Source organism: Scyliorhinus torazame, chromosome 6 (assembly GCF_047496885.1).
Source record: "Scyliorhinus torazame isolate Kashiwa2021f chromosome 6, sScyTor2.1, whole genome shotgun sequence".
Classification (NCBI taxonomy): Eukaryota; Metazoa; Chordata; class Chondrichthyes; order Carcharhiniformes; family Scyliorhinidae; genus Scyliorhinus; species Scyliorhinus torazame.
Genome location: NC_092712.1, coordinates 93,943,052 through 93,957,158, shown reverse-complemented (window position 1 = coordinate 93,957,158; position 14,107 = coordinate 93,943,052). Strand labels below are relative to the sequence as shown.

The following is a 14,107-nucleotide window of genomic DNA, read 5'->3' as shown; positions in this document are numbered from 1 at the left end:
AGTGACCCTCGCCATCGGGAATTCCCCCTGGTGACGGAGCATCGTGGAGGCCCCGGAAAATACCGGGTCCGACCCACTAATGATATGCAAATGCATTTACTGTACGTGCGCAGTAAAATCCATTGACGCTACTGTCGAAGAGTTGGAAAATTGAAAATTGACGTGCGCCTGGCACTCACCACGATTTTGGCTTCATAGCCGATTCTCCCCCCAATCGCCTTTCCCGATTTCGGTGCGGCTCACGAAGAATCCCGCATCGTAACTTTTACTTTTTTGAAATTATTTTAAAGTTTTGCATTTTTCACACTGTACACTCATTAACGGTTAAAATTTACAAGTTACTCTTTTTCAATGTTGCCCCCCCCAACCCCAACCTCCCATCATTCGTTGTTTCAGGGTCCTTTCATTGGCCCTTTACTTCACCGTGGGTAATTGTGTGATGTTTATATGGGGCAGTGTCCTCCTTCCTCGTTCCCCCTCCCTTCCTATCACTTGGCCTCCCTTCCTTTCTTCTCCCCTCTTCCCATCCTGTTGCCAGTCTGCTTATGAGGGTTCTCTTTCATGTGGCCTTGTGTTGGGCCCTCTGGTCTCTGTGTCGGCCACTTTCTGCCCTTCCCCTTGTTATTTCCTCTGGTCTTCCCTCCCATTTTGTCTGCTCCCTGTGATCCCATTGGCTCCCATTCGTCCTCCACCCTCCCCCGTTTCATTGGTTGTTGGCTTCGAACAGGTCTTGGAACAAGTTAATGAATAGCCTCCACGCTATCTGGAAGCCCTTCTCTGACCCTCAGATGGTGAACTTAATCTTCTCCAGGTGGAGAAATTCCGCTAAGTCTGCCAGCCAGTCTGCAGTTGTGGGTGGTGCTGCTGATCGCCAGCGGAGCAGAATTCTTCGGCGGGCAATTAGGGAAGTAAAGGCAAGGGCCTCAGCCCTCTTCCCCATATGTAGTTCTCCACTGGTCCAATACCCCAAAGACTGCCACTCTTGAGCACGACTCAACCCTCACCCCTGGGGATGGGAGTGCTGTTGTGGCGAGGGCCCGGAGGGTTGTTCCTGTACAGGAGGACTCCTCCATCCTCACCCATTCAGTATTTGGTTCCTTCACCCATCCCCTCACTCTTTTGACCATGCCTGCCCAGTGGTAGTATGGCAAGTTTGGCAGGGCCAGGCCTCCCATGTTTCTTCTCCTTTGTAGTACTGTTTTGGGAAATCTTGGACTTTTCCCTCCCCACACATATTCATTTTATCTATTACCCAGAAAACCACCTTGGGGATATTGATCATTATAGATCTGACCAGGAAGAGGAACCTGGGCAGCACATTCATCTTGATCATCTACACTCTCCCCGCCAGGGAAAGCAGGAGTACATCCCATCTCAGTAGGTCCTTTTTTACTAACTTTTACTTTGCTCAGAAAACATGGAGAAAGACAGTCACAGAACTGCTAATTTGTTTTTGGCAACAAGAAAAAAGCATTAAACATTAAAAGTTTGATTATAACACAGTGCTCCTTCACTCCCCTCTTAGGTTCACAAGTGTACACATTTTTCACAGATGAGATCCCGCTCTGAAACCAAATGATCAATGCCCCTCAACTGATCTGTGGATTTCTTCTCGAAATCCCACCAAATGATTGTCACATGAGTGTTTCCAAACTCCACTGCCTAAAAGTCACGCTTTAAAATCTTCTTTCCATCAGCTGTTTTCATAAAGGATCCAATCCAGGTTTTCCAACTATCCTATCAAACAAAACTTCCTCTCCACTGTTATAATAAGAAGTCCAGCACCAGGTTTTACAACACTGTTTTCAGAATTTGTTTGTCTTGGTTTTGAACATGCATCCAAAATTTTGCACAAACTGAGGTACTCAGTTCCCAACAGTACTATTGCTTCAAAAACTGGAAATTAGGAAACCAAACCATACGATTGCTTCAGATAAATGTCTGTAGCCAACCTTGTCAATTCGTCTCTTCCCAGGTCGGACTTTAACTTCCATGAACAGTATCCTGGGCGGGATTCTCTCAGCCCGGGGCCGGGCTGGAGAATCTACGCGACCGGCGCAGAGCGGAGAATCGGCGTCATTGGCGCCGGCACGGCACCGGCCAGGGGCCGCTCTACGAGAGATTCTTGGCCCGGGATGGGCCGAACGGCCATGTCAAAAAACCCGAGTCTCGCCAGCGCCGTTCACACCTTCTCTCAGCCGGTGGGAACTCAGCGTGGAAGGGTCCGGGGGCAGCCTGTGGGGGGGAGGGGGGGATCGACCCGGGGGGGGGGCCTCTGTTGTGGCCTGGCCCGCGATTGGGGCCCACCGATCGGCGGGCCGGCCTCTCTGGCTGGGGGCCTCCTTTCTTCCGCGCCGGCCCCTGTAGCCCTGCGCCATGTTGCATCGGGTCCTGGCACGGAGAAGGGAGACACCGCGCATGTGCACGTTGGCGCCGGTGCCACTGCGCATGTGTGGGTTGGTGCTGGCCCCACTGCGCATGTGCGGTGCCCAGTTCACACCAGGATCAGCGTGGGCCGCTCCAGTGCCGTGCTGGCCCCCAGTAGGGGCCAGAATTGCTGATCCTGAGGCCGTGTTGATGCCGTCGAGAAATGCAACGGCGATTCCGACAGCGTCACACTTAGCCTCAGGATCAGAGATACCCGCCCCTGTTCCAAAGGCAGTTTTTATTTGTTCCTTTTTACTTCAATATTCCTGGAGCTTCTTTTCCAATTCCTGGTTTCTCGAACTAGCTGTCCTTTAGTTCTTCTGAAAGTTGCTCTTGTGCACATCACACCATTGTATGGTTTTCCTGCTTCTAGCAGAGCTGAGAGCTGTTCACTCTCTCACTTCTGAGCCTCAGCTGCTATTAATTCAGCTAAAACTACACTCAAAAATTCTCCCATCCTAAAGGTTCCCCTGGTTGCTAAGCAAAAGCTCATTATTTGTCCAACCTCATGTTTACTTTTCATGCTATAAACCTCTCTAAGCACAATAGAAGCACAGTTTGAACTGACCAAAACCCCTGCTCATGCAAATACCTTTGTCTAACATGAATCTAACTAGAGTTTTATTCTTCTTACACCAAAACTAAATGAAACCTACTTAAATCTATACCTTATTTCTAATATTTAACAATGCAAATATAGCTCAATTAAAATTACCTTTGCTTTCATGACAAGAAACACTGCCGAAAATAATCTAGACATATTTTGAGTGTGCAATATTATAAAAATTGTATTTCATCTGAGAGTCCTATATCTTGTGACATTTCTCGAATAGTAAAGGCAAGAATTCCATCTGCTCTTTTTAAACAGCTTTCACAACCTTCTGGACAGGTTGGGCGAGTGGGCAAATCAATGGCAGGTGCAGTATAATTTGGATAAGTGTGACGTTATTCACTTTGGAAGCAAAAACAGGAAGGCAGATTACTACCTGAATGGTTGTAAATTGGGAGTGGAGAGTGTGCAGTGGAACCTGGGTGTCTTTGTGCACCAGTCACTGAAGGTAAGCATGCAGGTGCAGCAAGTGGTAATGAACACTAATAGTTGGCCTTCATTGCAAGTGGTTTTGAGTACAGGAGCAGGGATGTGTTGTTGCAATTTTCAGGGCCTTGGTAAGGTCACACCTAGAATAGTGTGTGTAGTTTTGGTCTTCTTTTCTGAGGAAGGATGTTCTTGCTCTCGAGGGAGTGCAGCAAAGGCTTACCAGACTGATTCCAGGGATGGCGGGACTGTCATATGAGGAGAGATTGACTAGGTTAGGATTTTTCTCGCTGGAGTTCAGAAGAATGAGGGGGATCTCACAGAGACTTATAAATTTCTAACAAGACTAGACAGGGTAGATGCAGGGAAGATGTTCCCGATGGTGGGTGGGTCTAGAAACAGGGGTCACTGTCTGAGGATTCAGGGTAAACCATTTCGGATAGAGATAAGGAGACATTTCTTCACCCAAAGAGTGGTGAGCCTGTGGAATTCATTACCACAGGAAGTAGTTGATGCTAAAACATTGAATATTTTCAAGAGATGGCTAGATATAGCACTTGGGGTGAATGGGATCAAAAGCTATCGTGAGAAAACAGGATTAGGCTATTGAGTTGGATGATCAGCCATGATCGTGATAAATGACAGAGCAGGATCGAAGGGCCAAAAAGGCCTCCTCCTGGTCCTATCTTCTATGTATCTATGCATCTATGTAATACCAACCCCTCATGAACATCAATGTACACTTTCCTCCAGTCTCAAAACCAACCATTTACAACTATTCAATGCTTCTGTCCTTTTGCCAGTTTTGTATCTATGCTGCTACTGTTTTAATCCCATTTTACACTACTATATTCTCTTATTTAAATATTAAACACTACTGGCTCATAAAATTCAATAGAAATTCTAGCACCTTTTTGAGAAACTTAACATCGTTGCTCATTTCCTTCAGTTCCAATACGTCGCTGACATCAGTTTGAGTAGCACGATCAGTTTTAAAGAAACCAACCTTCAAGTGATCTGAGGGGCCAGAGCTGAAAAGAAAAAATACAAAACATATAACAGAAACAGCATAAAAATGCTATAACATATTTAACACTGATATCACTCAATAAGAACACAGATGATTCTGTTAAACCAAATAAATTAATGGGCAATAGGATAAAAAGAAATTACTGTGGATGCTGGAATCTGAAACAAAAATGAAAAATGCACAATCTCTGCAGGGGTGACAGCATCTGTGGAGAGGGAATAAAGCTAACATTGCGAGTCTGGGTGACTCTGTAAAATGGGCAGTTTCTTGGCATTATGCCACTTATGGAATACGGACTGCTTTAGTTAAAAAAAAACTAACTTGCATTGGTCAAATGTGAGAGAAAATTGAAGTTAAGAGAATGGTGGGTTCAGAAATCAAGAGTGAAAAAGACAAATGCAGAGGATACATTTCAAATAGCCCTGAAGGCTTGGTCAGTTGAATCCAAAGAGACTTGAGCCGCACAAACCAAGTTTAACTCCCAGTCTATTCCAATTTAGTTGACACATAATAACCTTTGCGTTAATAGGGATCAATTCAGGTTCTAGTGGAGGAGAACAGAGCAGTTCTGAAATGGCATAGCATCTCAACAGAGTGGCTTAATTGAGAATTTGGAGACAGTGGGAAATTCTGGTAAGTATGGGAAAATGAAATCTGTAAACACTGAAGCCGAGTTTAGCAGCTTGACTTAAACTTAAAATTTTAGAAATTCTGGTAACAGACCTTACGTGCCAGTGGCAGTTAATGGTTAATCAATTGCAAGCATTTGTTTTTGAATAGATGCTAATAACCAAGTGTAGGGCAGTTGAGTCATCACTGGGAGCTTAGGACTAGTATAAAAGTAAGGGGGCCTGATCGGAATGGTTCTGAAACAGAGTGGCATCTGAATAGAGTGACTAAATTGGCAACTTGGAGACAGTGGAATTTGGGGAAAAAGGGGAAGGACCTAGTATATAAAATCAGTGCATATAAATACTGAGGAATATAGACAACAAGTATTAAGTTACAGCTACAGGAGCTGACCTGCAAGGGAGCAGCAGAGTGGAGAACAGCACTCCCGTCACACTCAGTAGGTAGTGGGTAAGTTGTTTTTTCCACTTTAAAGCTACATTAAGGTAAGAGGTCTAGCTTTTTAAAAAAAATTCTACTGGGCATAAATTTAAGGTAAGAATCTTTTAACTAATGTTGTGGCAGGGGAACTCAGTCGTGTGTGTTGCACCGCCTACAGCATATGGGAATTCGTAGATGCTCCTTGCAGTCTGATGATCACGTGTGTGGGAAATGCCACCGGTTTGACTAACTTGAGCTCTGGGTTTTGGAGCTTGAGTGCTGGCTGGAGGCACTGAGGTGCATCATCAAGGCTGGGAGTTATGTGGATAGCATGTTTTTAGATGTATTCACCCCGCAGCTTAAGGAACTGCAGTCAGAGAGGGAATGGGTGACCATCAGTAAGAAGAAGGGAGGCAGGGAAGTAGTTAGAAAAGCCCCAGAGTGCATCTCACTCGAGAACCATTTTTCTGTGTTGGAAAGCGGTGAAAGCAACGGTTTCTCTGGGAAGAGCAACCAGAGATAGGTTTGCGGCACTGTGGGTGGCTCAGCTGCACAAGAGGGGAGGAGTAACAATTGAAGAGCAACAGTGGTGGGAGACTCAATAGTCAGGGGTGCAGACAGTTGTTTCTGTGGTAACAGATATGACTCTAGGGTGGTGTGTTGCCTCACTGGTGCCAAGCTCAGAAATGTCACTGAACGACTGCACACTATTCTGAAGGGGGAAGAGTAAACAGACAGAGGTCATGGTTTACATTGGTACCAACGACATAGGTAGAAAGAGGGATGAGGTCCTGCAACAGGAATTTAGGGAGCTAGGTAGCAGATTGGAAAAACAAGACCTCAAAGTTTGTAATCTCTGGATTACTCGTTGTGCCATGTGCCAGTGAGTATAGGAAAAGGAGGATCGAGTAGATCAATGCGAGGCTGAAGAGACGATGAAGGAGAAGGGCTTTAGATTCCTGGATCATGGATCACTGGGATCATTTCTGGGGAAAGTGGGGCCTGTACAAGTTGCACCTATACCGGAATGGGACTAACATCCTTATGGGGAGTTTGCTGGTGCTGTTGGGGGGGGGGGGTAAATAAATCTGGAATTAAAAGTCTAATTATGACCATAAAACCATTGTTGATTGTGGTAAAAAAGCATCTGGTTCACTGCTGTCCTTACCCAGTAGGTTAAAAAAAAAGTTGCTTTGAGGGAGCTGATTACCACACAGGAATATATTATTGCTATCACAGATACATTGGTCAGGGAGAAGCAGGACTGGCAGCTCAATATTCCAGGGTATAGAATTTGGGGGGTAGGTATCTTCGAAGGTTCCTCAAATGAGTAGAACTCATTCAGGGGGAAATCGCATTGCTGGAGAGTTCATTTGTTCATGGGATCTCTGTGTCGCTGGCTGGGCCATCATTTATTGCCCATCTCTTGAGGGTATTTAAGAGTCAACCATATTGCTGTGGGTCTGGAATCACACATAGACATAGGCCAGACCAGGTAAAGATGGCAGATTTCCTTCCCTAAAGGACATTAGTGATCTAGATGTTTTTTACACAACAATCAACCATGGTTTCATGGTCATTAGACTTTTAATTTGATTTGTTTGCAAAGCTGGCTGGAGGACTCTTATTCTCAAAGCTGGATATGAGCCACACATATCTACAGCTGAAGCTGGACAAAGAGTCGCAAAAATTCTCAATGATAAACACGCTGAAGGGCCTTTTTCAGTACACAAGATTACCCGCCGGGGGATCGTCAACCTGTGCGATATTCCAGAGGACAATGGAGAATATATTACACAAGCTACCACAGGTCACCATTTACCTGGACAACTTCCTCATTACAGGAAAAACAAAGGCAAAACACCTGCAAAACCCAAAGGACGTCCTTAGGTTTTCAGCAGCAGGCTTGCGCCTAAAGAGGGAGAATTGCGTTTTTCTAACACCTCAAGTAACTTATCTGAGGTACAAGGTTCACAAGTCAGGACTACACCCGCTGGAGTGGTACAAGGTTGACAATTTAATGACCACGATGTGTTTAAGTGAGAGCGCGGTGAGGCCGTTAAACAGCTGCAGAGGCCAAAAACGAGAACCGCGCCAGGCACCGATCTGTTTGCGATCTAACCGGCCTGTTCCCCTTGGCGAAATCTGGATTTTGCCTTAGCGTGGCAAAACCAATAATCACCACTTAAGCCCAATCTCCATACAATTAAAGGGAAAAAAACTCTATCTAACAGCCTCCCCAGCAAGTGGTCACGCAGGTGCCGATTAGTACGCCTTTTTAAAAACGTGAAACTGGTGGAGGGGCTGCTGCGGGGACCCGAGGAGGTGAGTAGCCATCTTCACTCACAGGCAAAGAGCCCGAGGGCACTGGGTTTGCTGCCCCAGTGCTCGGAGAGGGTGGGAGAGCCACTGGGGGGGGCCAGTCTCGGTCAAGGTGGGCCGCCATGAGGGTCGCAGAGCGGGGGGGAGGGGGGGGCATGGGCTTGGCTGGGGGTCTAATCATCCACGGGTCCACCATACCAACCCCTGGATCATGTGTACTGGTTCCGGGGGCAAGACTAGCCCCTGCCTGTCTGTCCACCCATAACTCCCACTGAACGCGGAGGGCTCTGGTCGCATGGCTGAAGGCTATTGCTAAGTGGGAATTGGCACTCGTAGTTGAGCATCTGACATTTCCCAAGTGGATCCCTGTGGGTAGGCATGCCTTGTAGCATGTGGGAATTATTGCCTCGCATCCCAATCAGACCGTGATGCCTGGACACTGTGCCTGGACACTGCAGGAAGCAACACCATGGACGCTGCTTCCAACATCCGAACACCCAGGGGCTGCGCCCCTGCACCGGGGACATTGCCACAGCCAGAGGGTGGGTGAGTGCACCAGGGAGGAGGCCTGCGCCCAGTCCAGGTAACACTGCATGCAGGTGCCTGGGGTACAGGGTGTGGGGTTCAGTCAACACGGGCCCCCGCTGCGGCCAGGAGTGCATGGGCAGGGCATACCGGGTGGGTGGGTGGGGGGAGCAATGCGGGGACTGGAGGGACCCATGGTGGAAGGCACCGCGGGTTGTCAATTTTACATCCTCTCCCAATTCCTTACAAATATTGAACAGTATGGACGATATTTTGAACCCAGCAAAACCTGCCCTCGTCGTGCAGACCACATGGCCAGGTGCCGGAGAAGGCGGCGGCGGCAGCAGTGTTGATAGATTCGAGACGACGGCCCCACCCCACACCCTGTGGACCCGGCCGCCCATCAGGCCAGGGAGGAATCCAGAAGGGGAGGCCAGTGACAGCCCAGGGTGTACAAATGTCACTGGTCGTTTGAGTAGATGATGGACAGCGTGCACCGTAGGAGGCTCCACCTTAACAAGGGGACGGTGCAGCCTTGTGCCATGTCCTCGTGGACTTGGCACCACATGGAGGAGACGGGTACCTGCTTCCGATGGCCATCAAGAACACCGCAGCCCTGATTTTCTACACTTCAGGATCATTCCAGGGCTCGAGCAGGGACTTGTGTGGCATCTCATAAGCTACAGTCCATAAGTGCATCCGTTTTCACGGGCAGCAAACAATATAAACTTTGACATGGACCAAGCCCAACAGGATGCCCTGTAGCAACATTCTCCGCCATCGACGGGATGCCCCAGGTCCAGGGGCTAATAGATAGCACGCATGTTGCCATGCGCTCACCGGGTCGTCAGGGAGTGTACTACATCAACAGAAAGGGGTTCCACTCCTTTAACATCCAGCTCGTGTGTGACCACTAGATGTAGATCATGCACGTGTGTGCACGCTTCCTCAATGAAGGACTTGTCATATGAGGTGCGGTTGAGGACTCTGGGTCTGCAGTCAATGGGGCTTAGGATGAGGGGAGATCTCATTGAAACTTACAGAATACTGAGAGGCGTAGACAGAGTGGACGTGAAGAAGATGTTTCCACTCGTTGGAGACTAGGACCCGAGGGCACAGCCTCAGACTAAAGGGACAATCCTTTTAAAACTGAGATTAGGATGAGTTTCTTCAGCCAGAGGGTGGTGAATCTGTGGAATTCATTGCCGCAGAAGGCTGTGGAGGCCAAGTCACTGAGTGTCTTCAAGACACAGATAGATAGGATCATGATTGATAAGGGGATCAGGGGTTAGGCGACCAGGCCAGAGAATGGGGATGTGAAACATATCAGCCATGATCAAATGGTGGAGCAGACTCGTTGGGCTGAATGATCTAATGCTGCTCCTATGTCTATGGTCTTATGGGTCCAAAAACAGCTTAGTGGCAGGAGGCAGAGAGTGATGGTCAAAGGTTGTTTTTGTGGCTGGAAGCCTGTGTCCAGTGGCATTCACCAGAGATCGGTGCTGGGTCCTTTGCTGTTTGTAGTATACATTAATGATCTGGAATCAAATGTAGGAGATACAGCACGGTAGCATTGTGGATAGCACAAATGCTTCACAGCTCCAGGGTCCCAGGTTCGATTCCGGCTTGGGTCACTGTCTGTGCGGAGTCTGCACATCCTCCCCGGGTGTGCGTGGGTTTCCTCCGGGTGCTCCAGTTTCCTCCCACAGTCTAAAGATGTGTGGGTTAGGTGGATTGGCCATGATAAATTGCCCTTAGTGACCAAAATTGCCCTTAGTGTTGGGTGGGGTTACTGGGTTATGGGGATAGGGTGGAGGTGTGGACCTTGGGTAGGGTGCTCTTTCCAAGAGCCGGTGCAGACTCGATGGGCCGAATGGCCTCCTTCTGCACTGTAAATTCTATGAAATTCTATATGATCAATAAGTTTGCAGATGGCACAAAAATTGGTGCTGTGGTAAATAGTGCAGAGGAAAGCCATCAATTACAGGACGTTAAAGACAGGCAGGATAGATGGGCAGAACAGTGGCAAATGGAATTTAATCCTGAAAAGCGTGAGTTACATGAGGACTAAAAAGGCAAGGGAATATATAATGAATGGTAGGACCATAGGAAGTACGGAGGATCAGCGGGACCTTGGTGTGCATGTCCATAGATCCCTGTAGACACTGGGAGAATGTGCAAAGTCTACACAGTCACCCGAGGTCAGGATTGAACTGGGTTCTGGCTGAGGTAGCAGTGCTAACCATTGTGCCACTGTGGATCGAAAGGAACTTTTCCCCTTGGTAACCAGGGAGATTTACAAGAGATGTGAGGAAAAACTTTTCCACCCAGAGGGTGGTAGGAATCTGGAACTCGCTGTCTGAAAGGGTGGCAGAAGTGGGAAGCTTCACAGCATTTAAGAAGTATTTAGATGAGCATTTAAAATGTTATAACATACAAGGCTACAGGCCATGTTCTGGGAAATGGGATCAGAGTGTTTGATGGTTAGCGCGGACACGATGGGCCAAACGCTCTCATTCCATGCTGTAGAAACTCTGGCCGCGATCCAATTGCCACGCTACGCCTGTCAGCTCGCCACGACGCGGTGTGGCCAATAAAAGCCAAGAGTCCCTGCTCCTGGATCTACCCGGCTCGCAATGCCTTGAGAGATCTAATTTTGGCAAATCTGCGTATTTAAAACAAGACAGCTAGTCTCACTTTAATGTTCAGATTCTTGAGGTACCTGAGGTTTTGGAATCTATCCTCTTCGCCTCAGAGCCCTTCGGCGAGTGCTGTTTTGTACTGGTCTCCACAAATGGGGACCAGATGGAAGACCAATTGCGGGGGTCTCCCAGGGATCGGAGGTCCTGTCTACAGCTGCATGCCCTTTTGGCAGGGTGGTGCCTTGGCACTGCTGGTGCCACCTGGGCACCCTGGCAGCACCACCTGGGTGCCAGACTGGCACTGCCAAGGTGCCCAGCTGGCATGGGTACTGCCAGGTTGACCCTCCCGTAGTGCGTTCTGGCTCAGGAGTTCAAGATCGCTTTGTGGACCTCGGAGACCTTGTTCTTTGACTACACTGGGGAGTTCTGGGGAGTGGAGCTCCTCAGTGTACCACTGAGGTCCCTTATACAATGCCAGTTGTGTTGTATAGCCATGTGTTTCTCAGTGCAGCAAACACCGGGAAACATGTGGCTAAACGCGCTCGCTATGGAATTATGTTCCCAATTAATTGAATCTCTTTCAGTGATTCTATTTCCAGCCTGTTGACCACGGGTTTGGAGGGCGCAAGAAAACGTGAGGGGAAAATGCCCGGCTCTCCAACTTTTTCCTGCCCTCAACGCTCTTTTCCCAAGATACGTCAAATGCTGATAACTTTTTCATAACAAGAAGAGTAACTACCCACCCATCTGTGGCAGGAAGCCAATTATGGTTAATTATGGAGGCATTTTTAGAAAGTTATGGAATTTTGTCTGCTTCAGACTGAATCCCCACTGTTTCTGCAACTCCGAGATCAGCGTGCCAAGGGATTTATATGCTCTGGTCACTTTAAAGAACAAAATTGGCAAACCTCAAATCATCCTCAAGCAAATGCTTGTAACTATTTACTTTTCACCGACAGACCATTGGCTAGCACTGGCCGTGCTGGTCCCAACAGTCCTCTGCTGCCCTCCTTCTCCATTGATGTGGAGATGCCGGCATTTGACTGGGGTGGGCACAGTAAGAAGTCTTACAACACCAGGTTAAAGTCCAACAGGTTTATTTGGAATCACTAGCGCAGCTCCTTCATCACCTGATAAACCTGTTGGACTTTAATCTGGTGTTGTAAGACTTCTTTAATGTCCTTCTCCATTCACAGTGGGTATGCTGGCCGCTCTTCGGACACCCGCCATCCCTACTGAGGTGAAGCTCAAAGATCGAGGCAGCTTCTTAATTCATTGAATCAGAGAGTGTACAATGCAGAAGGAGGCCATTCGGCCCATCGAGTCTGCACCGGCCCTTGGAAAAAGCAGCCCACTTAAACGCACACCTCTACTCCATCCCGTAAATCCAGTAACCCCACCTAACTTCTTGACCACCTATAGGGAAGGTCGCACCGGATGTCCCGTCCCATATGCTCGCACTGGTTGACAACGCACAAATCAGTCCGACACCAGCTGGAACGTGTAAACCCCCCCGCCCCCGCCTCCGCCTCCCCCTCCCCCAGTTGGAGAAGCACAGATTGACTGTAAAATGGGGCGTTTGTGGGCTAATTCCCATTGCAACTGGATAACCTGCCCACAGCTGTGTTGCCAGGGCTTATATGTGACCAAGGGCCACCTGAATTTTAAAAATACTGAAGAGGTGCCCATCAATCATCGTCCAGCAAGGATTCCAGACAATTGGTCGAAAGAAATATGGGGATGGGGGGGGGGGGGGTAGAGAATCGATTATTCAAATATTTACCCCCCGGGCTGTAATGTGGTTTTTTTCTGGTTGCTGACGGCAGGTTATAAATCTGACTCCAGTTTGTACACAAACACAGTGCGTGGGACCGAGGGTGAAAACCCCCCTCTCCCGGGGCCGCCAGACTCTTGACAAACCGAAATAAACATTGTCCGCCTTTACCCAGGGTAACAGTTGGCTCCGGACGAGTAAGACAACAGAAAGACCAGGTTCTGATCATTGCCGCGCACGGACTCCAGCGGGGAAGTGACAGCCGCCATTTGCCGGCCGGCTGGCCGCTCCATTCGCTGTGGCCCTCACCATGGTAACCGAACCGGCAGGACCCCCATCCCGGGACTGTTCTCCGCTGTGCCTGATCGAAAAAGAAATCGACGGCACTCAAATGCGCGGGGAAAGCGGCTGCACTGGTGAAATGGAAATGATGGCTGTGCTGACTGCAGAATTGGCCCACATCCAGTTCCCAACATTCATCTAACCGAGCAGCTCGGCTGGATCAGGACACCTGACTGTCATAATATGTACTCATATGAGGTAAAAGCAGGCAGTGACAGACACCCAGGTGAGCCAATCAATGCACAGAACAGAACACGACCAATCACAAGACAGGACACCAGAGGGGGGCTTACACCTATAAAACACACATCAGCACTCTGCCTCGTTCCACTGGTGATAGCTATAGTGATAGAGTGTACAAATCATTCAACATCTCCAACACGTGGCTCAGAGCTAGCTTTAGTTTACTTAGGGTGAGCACAGTACAAAGTCTTACAACACCAGGTTAAAATCCAACAGGTTTGTTTCGATGTCACTAGCTTTCGGAGTGCTGCTCCTTCCTCAGGTGAATGAAGAGGTATGTTCCAGAAACACATATATAGACAAATTCAAAGATGCCAAACAATGCTTGGAATGCGACCATTAGCAGGTGATTAAATCTTTACAGATCCAGAGGGTACTTACTTTACTTAGGGTAGTAGAGAGTCAACCCACAGGCAGCTGTGTGTTTTGCTAGAGTTCAATAAAAGATCGTTTGGTACTTGATCAGTCAATTGCATCGTGTGCAATCCGTGTTACCCCAGGTGACCACAATAAAATATTGACAGCCTACAAAAAAAAACATCGTACAACTGAAATACAATCCTTTTGTTTTTAAAAAAAAAAAGTTTATGACCCAGGCCATTGTCTCAAGATGACCACAGAAATCAAGTTCCTTTATGTTTCATTGTACTGAAGACCATTTTTGCAAAGGCTTCGAGGTTTAGAACTGAGCTCTCGATGGTGCACCCAACTTGCTG

The 14,107-nt window shown here is 48.1% G+C and overlaps 1 protein-coding gene across 3 annotated transcripts in view; it reads right to left on the bottom strand.

The window, feature by feature from the left end:
• The window catches only part of c6h10orf67 (chromosome 6 C10orf67 homolog), a 411,757-nt gene extending 397,866 nt beyond the window's left edge, over positions 1-13,891 (bottom strand). Inside the window, exons 1-2 of one of the 3 annotated variants that reach the window (XM_072508488.1) lie at positions 13,773-13,891; positions 4,374-4,494 (exon numbers count right to left, since the gene is read on the bottom strand). In XM_072508488.1, coding sequence (XP_072364589.1) covers positions 4,374-4,403 — 30 coding nt within the window. In that variant the 5' untranslated portion in view covers positions 4,404-4,494; positions 13,773-13,891. Of the gene's footprint in view, positions 1-4,373; positions 4,495-12,977; positions 13,168-13,772 lie in introns of those variants that run through there. The other 2 variants (XM_072508486.1, XM_072508485.1) reach the window with 2 other exon arrangements.
• Between the last annotated feature and the right edge of the window lie 216 nt (positions 13,892-14,107).